Genomic DNA, 19,774 nt, shown 5'->3' on the forward strand with positions numbered 1-19,774 from the left:
TGGGTGAAATGATTCAATGAAATGTTGCTATTCCTAATATCAGCACATCTTTGATTACCTGCAGCCAAGTCAGAGGTCTGGCAATAATTGGAACATCAGCACTCTTTCTTATTTGTTTGCTGTTTCTTATACAATCCACAAATAAAACAACTCAAAATCTTGTAGACTAATACATGCGCAATAGCCGGCTGATTGTGAGACTGTGAAAATTTGCATTAAAACCATTGGTGCAATGAATGTACCACAGTGAAACTTATCATCCCATATGTTTATTTAAATAACAGTTCATAACACCTCAAAAGTGGAACACAGGAACCTCATATGGTTTTGGTCTCACTTGAGACCAAACAAACAATAAATGGTAATCTGTGAAAATAAGTTACTTTTATAAAATAAAATAAATAAATAAAAACTTAGATTTGTGTATGGTCTACATTAGTAATCTCCCTGGCTTTGTTCAACAAGTGTATTTTGTCAGTTTTTCTCAAACAGGTGAAATCCAACCCCTTCATCCCGTCCCTTATTCCTCATTCTCTACCGACTCTGTAGCACTCTGAAGTTCAGTCTCATACTGTCTCTTCAACCCCTTCAGGTACTGGCGCAGGCTCTCTGGATCCAGCCGTGAGTTACGGGCCGTCTGCAGCAGTCTGGTGGCTAGACGATAGACTGCCCTCTGTTTGACCGTGTCAGGATCACTGTAATGCTTGGCCTTTGGACAACACAATGAAGACACAGGGTCAAAAACCTTGTAGGCTGTCTGTATCTGATTTTTCTCCTGTACCTCTACAATATATTATTCATTAGTCATAAACATCCAAGAAGAAACATACCCACAGCTTTTGGTTGATTTTAGCTGCGACAGTTTTGGCTTCCTCAGTAATGTCTGACGGGAAATTGGTCATCTCCGCTGCTCTTATACCTAACCAAAGAGCGTCACTTGTTATACACATTAAACGAAAGTACTGTAGTTAAGAAAAACTTGGAATCATCTTAACCCACCATAGTTGCGCTCGTCTGATTGGCCTCGGCTGAGCTGGTATGTGTACACAACCCTGTCTCTTCCATCTTCAGTGCGGACGTGCTGAACCTGCATGTGCTGGTTCTCCACATTAGGGTAAAGAGTTTGAAGCTGGCAGAGCTCAAGGAAGTGTGTTGCAAAGAGTGTGAAGGCCTACGGCACAAAGTTTGGTTAGCTTCTTATAAAATACTGCTAGTACGGATGTTAGAATAACAGATCAAGTATGTTTGTTTTTTATATCTCTTGTTATTGTATCATACATATACTCTTGATGAAGTAAATACAGCACCTTAAGATTGATGAGGAATTCACAGACACTGTGACAAATGCCAATCCCTTCCTCAGGACTGGTGCCTCGCCCCAGCTCATCAATAATGATGAGTGACTTGGCGCTTGTGTTGTGGATGATGTAAGAAACCTAGGAGTGCAGTTGAGCATTTCAATGAGAAAATACTTTTTTAGATTGAGTACTTGATCTATCTGTATATATCTCTATGGGAGGGTTGTCTGAAAAGTATCCAGCCATGTAATATGAAAAATAGAGACATTTATTGAAGAATATACAAGAAACACTGTACACAGGACAATGACGCCTCAGTCCCATTCAAAGGTGATTTTAGTTTTGGGAAAAGCCAGGAGGGCACCAAGTGGGATGAGTCACCTGGGTGATTAGATGTTTCCCCAAAAAACTATGCATGAGATGGGATACATAGACGGGTACATTGTTGTGATGAAGCCACTAATCACCAATTGTCCATAGCTGCAGCTGTTTTTGTCAGGTTACAGTTCTCATATCTTTCATATTACATGGCAGGATGCTTTCCGGACAGCTCTTGTATATGCTATTTATTGAGACATACTTAGACCATGTGTACACAAAATATACATGTGTAAAAATACAAATTTTAAGACATGACACTACATTTTTACGTTTCGTTAATCAAATATCAACAAAATTAGCTTTTTCTTCCACGGTGTCTAAAACTGACCTCTTTCATCTCAACCATAAATGTGGAGGAGTTGGTCTCAAAGTCATCGTCTACTCCTATTCTGGTGAATATCTGATCTGCAATTCGAACAGAGGCATACTCCGCTGGCAGAAAGGACCCTGGGACAAAGAAGACTTTTTTAAATAAGTTTGTCTTTATCCCACAGGACTAGAAGAGACAGCTGGTGCTAAACCATGCACAAAGAAAAGCATATTAATGCAAGATCCTAGAACCAACCCCAAACATGCTTATCATTACCCACAACCACTTACTATATAGAAGCAGTGTTTGCAAGTGTTAAAATTACAGAGAACTATGTAGTGACCAAACAATTGGTGAAAAATATCTTAATCTTGAAACAAATCTTTTTTTTTTATGTAAAAGCAACTCTTTGTACCTATCTGAGCCATTATCTGGCAGAGGGCCACCTGTTTAAGGTAGGTGGACTTGCCACTCATGTTGGGGCCTGTTATGATCACAAAATTGCTTCCCTCAGAGATGTAGATGTCATTGGAGATTTGTTGTTGCCCAGAAATGCGCTCCAAGATTGGGTGGCGACCCTGCTTTATTGCCAACGTATCAGTGAATTCAGGACGCACTGTAGGAAAATAATCATTTTATTTGTTTATACTTTTAGGTTATTAAAGGGAACCTTGGGTATTAAAGGGATAGTTCACCCAAAAATGAAAATTTTATGTTTATCTGCTTACCCCCAGAGCATCCAAGACACAAAACGATCGGTCTGTGCAAGAAACTGAACAGTATTTATATTGTTTTTTTTTACCTCTGATTCACGCAGTGTCCGAACTGTTAGAACTCTTGTGGACGTGCTTCACAGCAGCCTGCATCATCTTCTTCTCGTGGCTTTATGGCGGATTGCAGACATATAAGTGCATTACCGCCACCTATCTTGCAAGTGGACCATTGACACGCCTAATTGAGATTGTAGATAGAGTATCAATGGTCCATTTGAGAGATAGGTGGCAGTAATTCACTTATAAGTCTGCGATCCACCATAAAGCAAGAAGAAGAAGATGCCTCAGCGCTTGCTGCTGTGAACGCGCGTTCACAAGAGTTCTAACAGTTCGGACATTGCGTGAATCAGAGGTAAAAACTATATAAATCCTGTTCAGTTTCTTGCACAGACCGATCATTTTGTGTCTTTACACATCAATGTATCGTCAAAAGCCGCAGGGTTTAATTTGGTTTTGTCTGTGCATGTTTTTTTACTCTCATAGATTCTGTTACCATTGCCATGCATTATAAGACTGATAGACTGCAACGGCTGTCCATAATTTGTGTTCACTGAAGAAACAAAGTCACCTACATCTTGGATGCCCTGGGGGTAAGCAGAAAATCATAAAATTTTCATTTTTGGGTGAACTATGCCTTTAAGACTTGTATGGCTTAATATAATTCAAATGATGTCTCTTACTGAAATATGTACTAGAAAACAAAAATCTATTTAAAAACAAAACATTTAAAAAATCCACATCATCTTATATTTTGGACTGTGGGGGTGCCATTATTTTGAAGACATGAAATAGTGAGCTTTTTTGGCTTTTTGTTGTCGACAACAAGAAAAGTGATGAAAGTCTTTCCTAATGTTAAGAAAAGGAGAAAAGAATGGGAAGATGCCTGTGGACGAACAAAACTCCCGTAAAAACGACGAATGTCTTTGTTCTCTCCACTTCAGCCCTGATAGCCTTGAGGCTTTTAGTAGACCACAGCTACTGAAAGGCTTACAAACTTACAAACGGCAGAGACAAGAAATGCTAGATGCCATCCTCGCAGGATGTAAATATGCCAACACTTGTCATAATGCCACAGCCACTGAAGGATTTTCCCAGCGCAGATTTCACTCTATATCCGTGGGTGTTTATACTCCTTGTGGGGAAAAATTACGACATTTGTTTTGTTTTAAACCTATGCTTATATCCATCTTATTAGTATTTTATTTTCAGAGTTTTGTATTCCAAGTTGTGTTGCGGTAAAAATAGCAACAGGTAGCACAAGTAGCTCACCGACTGCAACCATTTTACATCATCGAAATAATGGCGCCCCCCATAGCCCAAAATATGTTTAAAACAATGTGAATTTTTTAAAAATAAATCTTTCATGAGTTTTCTGCAACATTATTCAGTAGGAGACATTATTTACGGTATATTAAGCCATACAAGTCTTAATACCCAGGGTTCCCTTTAAATAATAAAAAGAAATCAGTGCTATCAATAGCTAAAAGGAGGAAAAAAATAATTTGCTCACATAAATGTAATAACGGATATCATGGTTATCTGGTTCTTAAACATTACCGTAATCTGAGACAGTGCAAGCGTGAGCCAAAGAAAGCAGCATGTCCAGCATTGACACAGCATCGGACAGTTTGTACAGGCAGTGGATGTGTTCACAGACATCACTCAGTAACCTGGACACCACCCTGCAGTTTACGTAAATACCATCTATGCTTAAAATGCTGCATTTTTTTCTCATTCTAACACTAGTAATCTTACAGAAGTCAAACGTATTTTGATCTGCTATATACTCACACATAAGACATGTGGAAAATGTCTTTCAAAGCCTCCTCACTGTGGTCATTCATTTTCATGAGGTCTACAGTGGTGAACCCATAGTTGTTCTTCTGTCTGGTCACCTTAGTGTTTAGAATCAAACCACTAGCAAACACTTGCTTTAATAATAAATAACACTTTAATAATAATAAACATCTGGCTTACATGAACATATATGATGCATTTAATATATGTTACATTAAACACACTTAAGACGTTCAGTAAAGTTTTAAAAGGTAATTTCTTTCGCTCACTTTGATGAACTCCTCTGGTAACTTCCCCCCAGGTAAGACCCCACCCTCCAGCTTCATTTGAATAAAGAAGCCACGTGTGTTGCTGAAACTTGTCCGGAGGGGTAGGCTGTACTTCTCTCCAAGCTGAGCCACCAATCCTGATCAGCAATAGCACAACACATCAATAATGCTGACGTTCATGACAAAACATATAAAGAGGATGGAATGTGGAAAGATCCGTGTGACGAGAGGAACGGGGCCGAGAGCCGTGGGAACGGAGCGAGGCCGGTGGAGTTAATCAAAATACGTGACACCTGCACCACTCACCGGTCTCGAGTCCCACGGAGGAGCTCCGGAAGGATAAAAGGAGGAGCGACAACAGTGAAAGACGAGATGGGACCAGGCCTGGACTTTATTTTGTGTTTTGTGTGCAGCAGTAGTCTGCAAGGGGCTGCCGCTTTACTTTCATTTTGTGTTTGTTTTATTATTAAAGTTTTGTTTAAATGTTCGCCGGTTCCCGCCTCCTTCTTCTCGATCTACGAACTTTGTTACAATCCGATTAGTAACTGATATAAGTGACTGTGGCATGTCATTTAAACATACAGTGTGCACACGTCTGACCACATTTACAATGCCTATTTGAGATTAAGAAACTTTTTGTTAAATTATGAAATTTAATGAACATTATAAATGAATCTCAGGAACAAAATGTAATAATAAAACTGTATTTAACTCCTGTAAGGGTAAGGAATCAAATATTGTGGTGGTGTGGTTAGGGCAAATGAACTAGTAATTCACAAACAAACCTTTTCACACTCTACTGAAGTTAAAGCTGCAGTCCATAACTTTTTTTGGTTAAAAATGATCCAAAAATCAATATTTGAGCAAGTACATAACCAGCCAGTTTTGGAAACTACTGCTTTACTTTAGCCTGATTCACAATGGTAATCTTAAAATAAAGTTTTTTTAATTTAAGTGGTACGGGTAGGTTTTCATGCTCGAATCTGCCGCGTCATTACGTCACGTCTGTAAACATAAAAAAGTTGTCCTGTCTACTAGGCTATAGCATGTGAGGATCCTGCAGGTGGCGGATCTTTTCTCACAGCAGCTAGATTAATTAAACTGTTCATTTTGATGGCGGATTGTAATCCAGAAAGGATTATGTGTTTATGAAACACATGTGAATGAAATTAAATTATATTCCAGTTTTAAATTTGCTTCTGATTACAGATAGCCTGGGATTACACAAGATCTGTATTTTAAAGACAACCAGTTCTAAGGGAGCATAATTTGCTTTTTGGGTTAAAAGAATTTCTTAATATTACATTCGAGTGGTAAGACAATTCGAGATAAGACTGTACAGAAATTGAAATCTAATTATCTAAAGATAATTCCGCACACAGCTACAATTGCAGGTTTTCAAACAGAGATGGTGAGAAAGAGGTAAAACTTACGGACTGCTGCTTTAAGGAGCTCACCTGCTATGTCATCTACCACTTCTGTGTAGGCTCGCCGTGCAATATCTAAGAATTCGCTGACGTTGGGCCGCACAGCATAGCACTTCTGCGTGCGCATGGTCAAGCTGCCTTTCATGTAGCTGGTGTCATCATTAATCAGTGATTTGATTTGATCCAGAATGCTGTTGAACCTAAACCAACACGAATCAGAAAAACATTGAAAATAAAATAGTAGTTTCTATTGGGCTGCATACTAGAACTCTAATTAAACCTTCAAATGTACTGTATATAAAATGCTGATTGATCTCAACAAACATGTGGGGCTCATAGTACCTCCTCTATGCTATTGCAGTGTACACAACACATTATCTACTCTTATAAAAGGACAGGGTCATATTTCATGTTAAACAAAAATGGCCAGTGCAAGATGTTAGCACATATGCAAATATAGTTCACTAAAATGTATTACCTGCTGTCATCAAGTGAGGTGTAATATGCTTCCAACAAGGCTGTTTTGGAATGTGACAGCATCGCCTAATCAGGGAAAATATACTTATATGTGGTATAATTACATATGCAACTGAGCATTTTAATAGGCCTTCTCAACCAAAAATACACTCAGTATAAAATCATGACATATAGATAGATTTACATAATTACAAGTGTTTCATGACTTTCCTTACACTTACCACAATGCTACAAGTGATAGTAAATAAGGTCAACTGATTTAACCTTGACTTTACACTGAGGTGAGATACTACTGCTTTTATTGGTAGCTGAAAGCATTAAAATATATGTCAAAATATGGGTACTGCAATTCTTTGGAAATCTGCTGAGCTTTTCACAAACATATTCGGTACAGGCCTGAATGACTTTGTGTCTTACAGTACTATTTGACAGTATTTTTAAAAAAGGGATAGGCACAAGTTACCTTCAATGATGGGATGAGTTCCAGAGTATGCTTCAGCTGAATTACTTGCATTATTTTTGCTTCAGCCACTGGTATCTACGAGATTAAACCATAAAAAAAGACAAATAGAGTAACTGCTTAACTAAATCTAACAATGGTGGATTGAAAAGTCATTTAAAAGATGAAAATCTTGAATTTACAAAACAAAAAGCTCTCTTGCTGAAGGATTTTGCCTAGTATTTAACTACACCGCCTGAAAAAAAGTCATGACATGCTAATTTAAACTGAATTTTAGTGTTCATTTTGTAAAATCAATTACCCACCAAGTCGATCTGAATAAGAAAGCAACATTATTTTGGTCAATACTTAAATATGTACTTAAATTGGTAAATGTGCTTCTTATACATACCGTCTCTTGCTTTGGGACCTGAATAAGAGCAGACAGCAGATCATCTATATCCAGGAAGTGTGCAATGGCTATGAATTAAAGTAAAACATTAATAAAGTCCCGCCATGGTGTGGTACCAGCCAAACATTTAGGCATCTGATTCATATTAATATATTATAATTGTGCGTGCAGTTCCATGTAGGTGTGATCCAGGAGCTTTTGAAATCACCAACAAATTACTCAATAACAAGTAAGTCCTGTTTCATACATAAACAGCAATAAGCTGTGCATATTTTTTCACCATAAATATTGACAACCTACATTATTCAATTTAAAATTTGATAACCTGTTTTTAATGAGTTATGATAAATGTTATATTTTTCAACTCAGAAATAAAAAAAAACAATAAAAAAATATTCTGATCTGTGTAATTAGGCTAATAACTGAAAGTAAATGTGGCATTCCTCCTCGTGTAAATTATATTTCACCAAGTTTACAATAATATCTCCTGATAACAATGTCTGTTACAAATGCAAATTCTCAATACGGTAACCTAGAAAAAAGTTTACCCAACAACAAATATAAAAAACTACCCATTAACAACTTTAATAAAATACCCATGCATCCCCCACACCACACACCCCAAAAAAAAAAAACATAAAATAACAAGCAAAAGAGCCTCAAACAAAAGGGTGAAATGAGGAGAAAAACATCCTGGAACAATATTCCCTAAAACTGATATACATGAAATGTAGTGTTATTACCATTCTTCAGACCAAAGAAGAGCTCCTCATTCTGCAGCAGCTCCTGGAAATGGATCAAAGAGAAGATTATTTGATTAATGACAAAACAACAGAATGAAAAAAGGCAGACAGATAACAGGTAATCACCTGTATGGTATCCAGGCGTGAGTTGATAGTGACCACATCCAGCAGGGGCTCGAGAATATTAGAGCGTAACCGTCGCTCCCCACCAGCAGTCTTAGTGTAGTTCAAGACCCCAAACAGAGTGTTTTTACTTCTGCATACCACAGCATATGGTTACTGACATTCAGACACAAGCAAATTATGAGTATAGTCAACATAGTTCATAATTACAACATATTACAATGGCACAGTTTTCTGTTCACCTCTATATGTCTATATGCTTTTTTTACTTTCCTTGGTAAGTACTTAAATATGATAAAGTTTGTGAAACTGTGCTAAGCTTGGGATAGGAGATTTAGATCTTTGTGGATGACAGGTGTTCGAAATCTTTGTGGAGCTTTCGGTTCGAATTCTGTAACCTAAATATGTGCAGGTCAACATAAAACTGCAGAACAGTAATGTCCTCTAACCTGTGATCTCTGTGGTTCACTACTAGCTCCAAGTTGCTTGCTGATATTGCATCAATCATGGCTGTCTGCTCACTGCCGGTGAAGATCACTTTCAGTGACTTAGGAGCATATATTGAGTTCTGAACAAACTCAAAGTATTTTAGCAGGGCAGATGCAGAAGCCAGGCAGTAGTATCTACGGACAAAGATGTTTCATTTGATACAGTTTAATCAAATCTAACATATATGTATTACACATTATTGTATTTATAAAAACACATTCATATCAGTCATCTTAAACTAAATTGAAACTGGCAAATAATTCACACTGACACAATGAAAGGTCACCTCTGAGATCATGTTTATTTTGAGAATTTTTATGAGGACATATACTGTAGGAGGAGTTCCTATACTACTACTAATAATGTGACTTATCATGTACATCTCGAATCCTGGAATTAAAACAAAAACTTGAAAAAGAACCCTGGGAATCCACTACTTACTTGGTTTGCACCTCCATCAGGACAGTGCTGAACTCAGGGACACAGAGCTGCTGTATGTACTCCAGGCCCTTCTTCTCATTGAAGTACTTCCTCTGAACGGCAGTGAATGTGACTGACTGCAAACATAGCAAAAGCAAATATTCTGCACTCAGTGGAAAGAAGCAGCTGTATTTCTGAATTAAATCAGATGAAGGTGTGTGCACAATCTCTAACAATAGACAAAAGTCACCAAGCCCTGATATCTATCCAGGATAGATGCAGTAAACATGTATGATACCGGGAAAGTCTCTGTGATGAGGGTGTAGAGTTTGGTTCCTTGTCCTCTCACACTAGCAGTGTCTGGCATCAGAATCTCCAGAGGCATCAGGTTATGCAGCTTGGTAATAACCTGTATTAAAATTAAGCACCGAATGTCGTCCTCTAAGGCATGATACTGTATCTGGGTAAAAAATATATTTTCTTCACTTTGAAAGCATATTAAATAGCAATAAAATGATTAAAAATAAAGCAAAGACTTCACATAAAAACCAATAAAAATCTATTTTCTTGGTTACACTACAGTCGTTGGGCAGTCATTTTAAAATCTTTTTTCTGGCATGGCACACTGTGTGAAGGACTATGTTCTGGAGAATTGCCCAGAGCAAAGCAATTTAATAAACTTTATTTTAAAACATTTCAAACATACTATTCATATGTTACGGGGAAATGCTTAAATTAAATTATTAGTAAGTAGAAGAAACATTGTTCGCCTATGGAATGAATATGGATACTGCCACTATTGAGAGTTTTGGGGTTATCATATTTTTATTTACTTTCTTATGGCCTATTATTAAAGTATCTATGAATTTTGTATTTACCCTGTAAATGTTCTTAATTAAAATAAGCCATGCTGGGAGCCAATTCTATTAGATTATGCTATGTAATGGATAGTGTAAACTTAATTTTCTTAAACTAAGGCAGAGTTTCCCGCAGGATTTTGTGAGACTTGTGGCGGCAGATGATGTCACATATTAATTTGCATCTTTATGACGTCATTGCGTCAAGTTTGCACTTCAGATCGGTTCTACTCTATGAACTGTCACATACTGTAATACACAACTGAATGCCCAATAAAGCTGCTCACATTTACATATTTTGTGTTGTCATACATAAAACATGTATAAATAGTGACTGAACACGACCCATTGATACTACATGCTAACCAGGAACCACTCTCACTATACTCCTTAAATCCTGATTATAGTCGCGACATCGTCTGATAAAATCAACATACACACACTAAAAAGCGACTATATCCAGTGGTTTTGGCTGTTTTACTGTTTTATCTCATTCAACACACTGCCTGCATCTGAGTAACAAACTATGAGCATATTAACAGATGAATTATGTTCATATTTATGCTTGGAAATGCTGTTTTGTACTCATTTACTGACAAGTCTGCTGTGGTACGGCCAGCTGAACATGCTGCTTCTCTGACGCTCACTGCACAGAACAGATGCCGAGAGAGGCAACACTGTGCTGGGAAAGTCAGACCTTGCGCTCAAAGGGCAATACTGGCGAGATCTTTCAACTAAATGAATGCTAAGGTTTTTCCAAAAAGTCACTAGGTTTGTCAGTATGTACCTTTTATGAGAAAAAAGCAGCTAAATGGGTCTAAAACTTGCTAAATATAGTGCTACTGTCACGCTCGTGTGTGTGAGATGCGGGACCTGATGGCGGGGGGCGGTGGGTAATTGTGATGGTCGATGTGGATATTATGGCAGGCTGCCACAAATAAATCAACGTATGGGAAACACTGTAACACTGTTTAGTACAGTAAAAAAATTTATAAGCACAGTTTTTCTGTTTTAAACTCAATTAAACATTGCTGTGAAAGAATGGAAAGATCTTTACCTTAGCATAAGTTCCAGTGTCTGCAAACTGTGAGAGAACCAGCTCTGGGCATCTCACATTGATACTGGCCATGCCAATCTCCCCCCGAGCTAAACCACGTCCCTCCACCACAGCCACTATCACAGAGGCCGCATGAGACGCAGATGCAGATGAAGACGTTGTCACTATGTTAAAAGAGTTGTACAATGAGTGATCAGTTTTAAGATTTAATCAGGACTACAGTGAGAGGGTTAGTTAGCTGCATACTGTTGAGGTCTCTCTGAGGGGTTCGGCCATGGAGTGAGAGTGCAGGCGTGGCCCTCAGATGTGGAGTGCTGGAGCTCCAGGAGTGGACAGATGAACCCACAGAAGAGCTGATCCTGTCTGCTCTTCCACTGATGTTTATCAGGCGCTGAGCTAAGGAGAAAGCGCAGGACTAGTTAATTGATATGGGTTTTTCACCCATATATCTTGTGTTTCCTACAGGAGTTTGTGAGGAAATGTCTTCCAAAAGAAAATATTGTACATTTGTACAACACATTTTACATTTGTGTTTGTTTATTTTATTATTAAATGTTTTAAATCCCTGGTTCCCGCCTCCTTCTTCCCGTTCTATGAACTGTGTTACAGTTAGGTTTCTCAGTCCACATTATTTTCACTGGTGCTTTTAGGGAGCCAAGCAATCATGGGTGTTGCTTGTGGGGGGGCCAGTTCACTAAATATTTTATAAAGAATAATAATAAATAAATACTTTCAACTAATAAGTAAATATGCATATAATGTAGTTAATAATACATTTAAATTGTTATTTTAAGTAATTCTTTGTTGAAAATCATATGGTATAATGCTTGCCTGCTGTGTGCCATAAAAGGATATTCAGCATTTTTTAGAACATAAACGAACTGCAGATAAATATGAAGATTATGAAAAAAGTCAGATAAAGATTTCAATGCAGTGTTTGACTCCGGACCGGACAATCAGACTGAATCAGGTGATCCACAGGACGCAGCCTTTTCAGTGGCTCAGTGTTCTACATTTATGAAGACCATTTAGATCCAAATGTTTTTTAATTTACAAAACAAAACCTAAAAATAGATTTTAGAATATAAACTGTTTAATCATCCATTTTTAGTAAGACTTATTAAATGGAAAGTGTTTTTGCACCTGTCATTGTACGTATACTTGAATCAAGCCCAACAAATGTCTTTTTTAAAACAGCGGATGAGTAATTCACTCCTTGATTTGCTTAAAAAAAACCTCCTTTGAGATCATGTTGACAAGCATGTTTATTGAGCATTATTTTCAGTGTGTTTATTACTAAGTTCAGCCTGGCAAAATAGAGGCGCAGCCTTGCGATGTATCTGCTCGCCATGACAACCTCACGCTCTTCTTGCTCTATGTAATCATAGTAAAGTCACTCGAATATGGTACACAGAGTGTGAATTTGTAGACTTACTATAGCAAAACTAAAATGTGTTTAAAAGTGTATAACAATAAAAGACATAAACATAAAACTTATCATTATTATTATGTCTAAGACAGCAAAGCATTACTTTTGTAATACCACTTTATTGTAAAATAAATGAAAAATGATGTAAATTCCAAGCAAAATTATTATTTTTATAGTAAGCTTACAATATTGTTTTTTCTATAATATTTGATCTTTAATGTTATTATTAGAAGTGTAAAAAAATATTTTTGGTTAATTTTGAAACTGTATCAGAACAGATTAGACTTTCACACTCTATGTAATTAATGTTAAACACTGTATCTAGACAGCAGAATGGCAGATGGCCGAAATAGTGGGGCCCAAGAGTTTGAGACCACTTTGAATATCTTGAGATTTAAAGAATTAAATTAAACCCTTGAAAACAGATTTGTTTATTACTAAGAAATTATTAAATCTATCCTAATTTTTCCTTAAAATGTTTCCTCAAATTGTTATGCAAATTACATTATCGAATTAGAAAAAATGCACTAGTGGTCTCAGACTTGAGACCCCTGGTCCCAATTGTTTTGCATAAATATTTTTGATATAATACAATTTAATGTCAGCAAAACTGATGTTCACAAATTGCTTAAATTACATTTTTTTGCTTAATAATATTCACTCTAATTAAAAAAACAAAACAAAAAAAACAGAAAATGTTTATTATCTGTTGATAAAGCTGCTGTTAGAAAACGTTTGTTAAAGAACCAAACCAGGTTTAGTTATCATGCTTAGTTTATTTTATCTAGATTTTACCCATTTATTCCATGTGTTATAGTTTTTAATCTCTCGGTCACCTCCGATCGGTGTTGTGTCTGTGAACACAGCTGTCAGAGCACCAGTATCAGTGGCAGTGCTTGATCCTGGACACACACTGTTCCTGACTTCATCGGATCTGTGTGAAGTCAGTAGGCCGGAAGATGAAGGAGGATCCCGCTGTCTATGGGTTACACGGCTGTAGTCGATCAGGTCATATGGGGTTAGAGTGCTGCTGCTCAGCCCGGCCTCAGAGCTCGAACCCGGGGTCACCTCTTCAGTGCTGCTACAAAACATCTGTCTGCTTTCACAGAGCTCCAGAAAATAACCAGAGAAAACCAAGTAAAAAGTGAAAAGAAACCAAATGTGCTAAAGCAATAGTAAATTACTATTGCTAAATATTTCTAATTCCTAAGCATAAAATTATAACAACAACAAAAAATGTAAGACATTATGCTCGCGTGGTAATGCTGGTAACTAAGTTATATGTGATCGTTTTCACAAAATATTTAAACGTTTTTCACAACACACACTTTTTTACTGAGATAGCCAACATAACGTAGGCATTGAACTTCTATTTCACAGATAAATCTAAGATCTTGTTATAATCCCAAAAATATTTTACTTATCCTAAAATAACTAACTTTAGTCGATTCAGAGCTGAAAGTATTAATTTGCGGTCAATATTTGCTGTTGTGCCATCTAGTGGTTATATGTTGATACTGTAGCACATAAACATTCACTAGGGCAGCAAATACGACTCCTTTACGTCAAAATATACTTTGTTTACTTTATAGTTGAAGGATAAGACCGTATATGTTTATTTACAGTGTTTTTGGGATAACGTTTTATTAAGTCTTGAAGCTGATTTGTTCATAACAAGTAAAGTTCGATTCTCGCCGCTTGGCTCTACTGTAACAATATACGTTACCTGGTCATCATTTGCCTCGAATAAACTTTTCTTTTGGAATACTTCTGTTTGTGTTCAGTAGCACATTTGATTATACAACCATTCTTAAAACATTTAAGTGTTTTATATAGTGTTAAAAAAAAAATATTTACTCACCACAGAAGCGATCAAAATCTTGATACAAAATAAACAGTCGCCTCTGGCGTTTGATTTTCGCGCCAATATCAGCTTCACTTCAAGCTCGCGGTAATGCTGGTGTATTATGATCGTTGTGCTTTCTTTTTAAAAATATTTAAACGTAATCAATAAATCATTAAAACTCATGTTTAAGATGTTATACGATATTTACAATAGGAGTAAAAAGTCGCTCTAAAATAGTATTTTAAAATACAGTCTGCTACTCAATACAGTTTTCTAAGGGTTTACAAAAAATAATAATAATGAATTAAAAAAAAAAAAAGTTTATACATTTCATTGTTGTTATTTCACTTTGTGTCATCCAAATGTAGACAGCAGAGTTCACACAATCCAGACATGGTTGGAAACATGTCAAGAAGGAATTATTAATTGTGGTTTATCTTTTCCATATGTTTTATTATTTAGCAAAAGCTCAACCACACTGTTAATTGATCCTGCTTTATTAATTATACCCTCACTGAATCTACAGTTTGGAGTTAGCATGGATGGCAATGAATGGATCCTCGTCTGTGTTGCTGATGCTGAAGGCGGCGTGTCCATCAGGACCCACTGACACCTGTTGTCCTGTGCAAGTGCCCCCACTCTTATCTCCAGAGATCACGTCACAGTATGTACCCATGGGCAGGCCAGTGTTCAGCGTCACTTTCAGTGCCCTGGGACATTCGTTTAATCCAGTTACAGAGCAGTTATGAGCTCATTTGTATTATAACATATTCATTATTCATGGATTAGTGTCGCAAGATTCTCACCAATCATCATTGTTTATGACAATGAATCCTTTGCTTCCACGGCTGAAGGCGATCTGATTACTGCCGTTGTCCCACCAGTTGGAGAGAGGCTGGCCATTGACCACATTACGGAAAATCACCATATTTCTGTGGTGGGGAATAAAGCACGTGAACAGCTGCGATTTGACTGACTTTAGGAAGATGTGTCCAGCAGACCTATTTAAAAATAAAAAAAATAAAAAAAAAAATAAAAAAAAACCCCACACACACACACACACACACACACCGGATTTGGTGCCATCTGTGCTCACAGATCCACTTGTTCCCACAGGTGGAGTCTGGGTTGATGGGTACTGGCTTAGTGGATCCACTGGCATTGCTTGGAGGCCCCATCCAATCATTCTCATCCTGTGTTTTATTTCACCAAAACATAATTTGTTCAGGTTTTCTGAAAATTTAGCACACTCATGGCACATCTTAATGAAAACGTGCTTTTCTTTAGTCCCATTGTGCATGATTGTAGAAAAAAAAATACATTCTCATTTTCTACATCTTTAACATTTTTAAACAAACATTAATTATTAGGTCAGCTTAGTGCTCAACTTTGTTTTATTGCTACTTGCAATCACATCAAGAATCAGCCAAATTTCCACCTACAACTATTAAAGTGAAAAACATGGATGTTTAGGACAGTGCTGCAGTGGTTTAGGGGAAAATAAAATAAATCAAATGCAACTTTTACCCCACTGTGCCTTCAGCCCTACTATTCATATACTACTATTCATTCATGTAATGTCAATCATGTTGGTTTAACCAGCTATAAGACTTCAATGTAATTGTTAATTTATTTGAACGCGTTTACCTTTCCATTCACAAAATGTCGATCCCATTGGTAGCTAGACATGACTCTGGTCACACCGTATGGATGAGCCAACATGAGTCCTGCAGCGATCTTATAAAGCCTGCAAAATTCACAATGTAAAACATACCGCTCACAGTAGGAATAGTCGTAATTCTTCAGCAAAATATCTTACCTAGAATCCCAGAATGTCAGAACAGAAGCTCCACCAGCGCCGTGGCCTCTCTGATTATCATGATTGTCCACAAACACCACAGCTCTATCAGAAGGCATGAAACCCCAACCCTCTCCCCAGTTTCTAAAACAAACCATGTTTTACAACTCTTTCAATAACTCTTAGAAGCCAAAACTTTGCCGAGCATGATTTTAAGTACAAATGCAGATTAAAACAAACATATATACAAGAATGTATGGCTACTCAATGCTGCATTTGACCAATCAGAATCAAGTCTTCCAGAGAGCGCTGCCATAATATAAGTTACTGTTGCATACTTGAGATAGCTTAGCTTTTCTTTGTCCCATTTACGAATGACTGTGCCCAGTTTCGCACTGTACTTGAATTCTGTCACTCTTCCAAGTTCAAAATATTCACTGACTTTAATGGGCTCCCCACCCAAGTCGATCACCTGAAAAAAGAAAAATAAGTAAATAAATAATAAGGCATTTGTATTAATGTTTTCAACAACCATTTTAAGTAACTCTGGTCTTGATGGGATGCTGATACCTCTTGATAAATGAAGGGCTTGGTGCCTGGAGAAAACCAAGTGGTACTGAGTGTCCTGAGTCGGCCGTAGATGTTAGTAAGGTCACCAGGCCACATGTGCTTACAAGCATCGACTCTGAATCCAGCCACACCCAGATCAATCAGTTTATTCAGATATTCAGCTACTTTTCCTCTAACATAGTCCTTCTCCAGGGCCAAATCCAGGAGATTCACCAAGCGACAGTCCCTGACCTGTCAACACCAAATCAACGAGATGGAGTCAACAACAAGAATATGTCTTGAAGGGTCCACACAAGAGTTAAAAACACTGCTGCAAACAAGAACCTGGAAAATATCATTGTAGTTTTCAATCTCTTCTTTGGGAGTTTTGCATTTGTCATCATTGAAGTCCCATGCTGAGTAGGGAACAGCAGGGAAGTCCTCCTTGCTGGCGTTGAAGTATGATCCACAGCTGGAGTGAGTGCCCTCTCCACCAGCGGCTCCACACATGTGATTAATCACTGCATCCACATATATGTTCACCTACATGACGGCACAGTAACACAAAAGGAGATGCTGCATAGTTATCAGTTGCATTGAAGCATCGTCATTTGACTGTTTTTGAGGTACAATACTATGAGCTTTAGTTTTGTGTTACCCCAACATTATTACAGCGTGTGATCATGTCCTTCAGCTCTGCCTCAGTTCCTGATCTGGAGCACAAGTTGTAGCTAATTGGTTGATACCTCTGCCACCAAGGTTGCCAAGGACTGGTCACTACAATGCTCTCACTGGGAGGAGAGATCTGTCAAATTAAACAACAACGAACTGTTATTTTATAGGTTTTTACATTTTTTATAATCCTTTACAATTCAAAACCTTCTGTACATATCTAATCTGAAAGCTCAGGAAGGTTCAAACATCACATTTATCATTCGGTTATTTAAAAATAGTGCGGGCGAATTTGTGCTGGAATCAATAAGCATTGTAAACATACCTGAACTCCTCCGTAGCCATTCGGTGCCAGGTATCTCTCACATTCTTCAGCTATATCTGCCCACCGCCACTCAAACAGATGGACAATGGAGGTCCTGTTATGTTTAGTGTTTGGGTTGTGCTGGGCAAGACACAGTCCAACAAGTGCAGCTACAATCAGGAGCTTCATTGTGCCTTTGTGCAGAGAAAAACCACTTAGGGTGAGTGATCTCAGTGTCACAATGCAATGAATGATGAAAAATCATCTACAGTTCAAAAGACTACCACACATGTTAAGCGCTGTTGCTTAAACCACCGTGCAATCCTGAACCGACTCACTGTCAGTCCTGTGTTCCCATGTCTTGTGTTATTCTCCCCATGACCTAGTTTCCTCCTCATGTCTGATTATGTTCATTAGTTCCAGGTGTGTCTTGTTAATTCCTTGATTAGTCACATAATTTAAACCCTGTGTGTTTCCATGTCCAGTGTCTGGTATAGTTCATCTATTCCTTGCTCTGTCTGTCTGTCTGTCTGTCTGTCTGTCTGTCTGTCTGTCTGTCTGTCTGTCTGTCTGTCTGTCTGTCTGTCTGTCTGTCTGTCTGTCTGTCTGTCTGTCTGTCTGTCTGTCTGTCTGTCTGTCTGTCTGTCTGTGCTCGTTCCTTGTTCCATGGTGTTAATAAAATCTACATTTGTTCTGGATTTCCTCATTAAAATGTAATATGTAGACATTAATATTGATAGATATATAATTAAAGAAATGTGATATAAGTTTAAGTTTTCCTTCAGTGCATTTACATTGAAATTGTATTTTCTTTAATAATGCGAGATGAATTAAGCAAAAACAAGGTCCGTATTCACAGAGAAGTAATCTGCCACTTACATTCAAACATACAATTGGCATTCTGCAAAATATTTTTCAAAAGTCAGCTAAATTCTTTCATAATTTAGGTGGTACTACAATGTATTTACAAGAACAAATGTCACTGCTATGGTTCATGTCCAGAAACAAACAAACAAAAACTGTTAGTAATACCAACAAAAAGAACTACATCTATGCCAAATTTCTCGTTTTGTATGAAGCCACACAGAATTGTTTGGCATCTCACGTGTAAAGCCCAGGGGTCTCATTTATAAAACTCTCCGTAGATTTCATCCTGAAAGTGTACGTATGCACAAAAGCTAGACTTTGCGTACGCACACAAGTTTTCAGATTTATAATACCATGCGTACGCCAGAACCTGCGCAAAAATCTCTTTATAAATCCTAGTCAGGGGAAGATTGTGCGTAAGTGCATCTCCACCTCGTCTCCTCCCCGAAATCACCATATATGTAGCTTACAACGCCTAGTTTTTCTATGCATAACCTCACCTACATATCATTTCATATTCCCATGCACGTGACACCATGTTTAACACCGAGACATTAAAGAAATATGAGATGGGGACTATAATGCCATTTGTGCCATACACATTAATTTGTATTGCTAAAAAATTATCCAGTATCCTTATGTTTTATAATAAATATATGAAAAATCCATAAAAACAAAATGGTTTAAAGTTGTTCTCAGATATATTTTAGAATAGAGTGATCTCGTTCTTTTTACACTGGCTAAATAGTACATCAATCATCTAAAACAATTTAAAACAAATAAAACCAAATCACATTTTAAAAACAACATCCTTTAACAACATTTAATCTAAACATAAAGGCCCATATTAATTACAGTGTAAATACAATTGTCTGATTCGGCGCGTCACTGACAAAGTATTTTAAAAAGGAAACATGCAAATCTTACCGTTTTCTCCTAGATATATCCTTCAAACATAGTGGTATTTTTCATGATGTTGTTGAGATGCGACATCAACACCTCCGTGCAGCTGCGGTTGTACACTAAGATATCATCAT

At 37.4% G+C, this 19,774-nt stretch overlaps 2 protein-coding genes across 3 annotated transcripts; both read right to left on the minus strand.

The window, feature by feature from the left end:
- Positions 1-184: 184 nt before the first annotated feature.
- On the minus strand, positions 185-14,903 carry msh4 (mutS homolog 4). Of its 2 annotated transcripts, none has more exons than XM_042742772.1 (22): positions 14,563-14,903; positions 13,538-13,811; positions 11,519-11,668; positions 11,273-11,436; positions 9,657-9,767; positions 9,380-9,495; positions 8,899-9,072; positions 8,453-8,582; positions 8,327-8,369; positions 7,584-7,651; positions 7,196-7,270; positions 6,734-6,798; positions 6,286-6,455; positions 4,829-4,965; positions 4,554-4,657; positions 4,320-4,444; positions 2,405-2,605; positions 2,008-2,126; positions 1,308-1,436; positions 1,000-1,171; positions 831-919; positions 185-709 (listed from the first exon to the last, which is right to left on the minus strand). In XM_042742772.1, the coding sequence occupies exons 2-22, from the start codon at positions 13,791-13,793 to the stop codon at positions 521-523; spliced, it is 2,787 nt and encodes a 928-aa protein (XP_042598706.1). In that variant the 5' UTR covers positions 13,794-13,811; positions 14,563-14,903; the 3' UTR covers positions 185-520. The 2 variants fall into 2 exon arrangements, with proteins under 2 accessions (XP_042598706.1, XP_042598708.1); XM_042742774.1 differs by having other exon boundaries at positions 507-709; positions 835-919.
- A 123-nt stretch (positions 14,904-15,026) lies between these two features.
- LOC109107643 (alpha-amylase-like) lies at positions 15,027-18,298 on the minus strand. The gene is made up of 11 exons (XM_042742775.1): positions 18,160-18,298; positions 17,892-18,064; positions 17,553-17,699; positions 17,240-17,437; positions 16,916-17,146; positions 16,684-16,817; positions 16,367-16,489; positions 16,195-16,294; positions 15,619-15,740; positions 15,354-15,479; positions 15,027-15,257 (listed from the first exon to the last, which is right to left on the minus strand). Exons 1-11 carry the CDS (start codon positions 18,266-18,268, stop codon positions 15,068-15,070), a joined length of 1,653 nt encoding a protein of 550 aa, XP_042598709.1. The 5' UTR covers positions 18,269-18,298; the 3' UTR covers positions 15,027-15,067.
- Between the last annotated feature and the right edge of the window lie 1,476 nt (positions 18,299-19,774).

This window comes from Cyprinus carpio, chromosome B17, assembly GCF_018340385.1.
Source record: "Cyprinus carpio isolate SPL01 chromosome B17, ASM1834038v1, whole genome shotgun sequence".
Classification (NCBI taxonomy): Eukaryota; Metazoa; Chordata; class Actinopteri; order Cypriniformes; family Cyprinidae; genus Cyprinus; species Cyprinus carpio.

Excerpts from the sequence above, each read along its gene's own strand:
- msh4 (XM_042742772.1), bottom strand. The coding sequence starts at position 13,793 with ATGTTTTGTAGCAGCACTGAAGAGGTGACCCCGGGTTCGAGCTCTGAG. Across the intron at positions 7,271-7,583 it reads AGGTCCCAAAGCAAGAGACG|ATACCAGTGGCTGAAGCAAA; the intron begins GTATGTATAAGA and ends TTAATCTCGTAG. Across the intron at positions 4,658-4,828 it reads TACCAGAGGAGTTCATCAAA|GTGACCAGACAGAAGAACAA; the intron begins GTGAGCGAAAGA and ends CTAAACACTAAG.
- LOC109107643 (XM_042742775.1), bottom strand. The coding sequence starts at position 18,268 with ATGAGGAGGAAACTAGGTCATGGGGAGAATAACACAAGACATGGGAAC. Across the intron at positions 18,065-18,159 it reads TAAGCAACAGCGCTTAACAT|GCACAATGAAGCTCCTGATT; the intron begins GTGTGGTAGTCT and ends CTCTGCACAAAG. Across the intron at positions 16,490-16,683 it reads GAAAAGCTAAGCTATCTCAA|AAACTGGGGAGAGGGTTGGG; the intron begins GTATGCAACAGT and ends GGTTTGTTTTAG.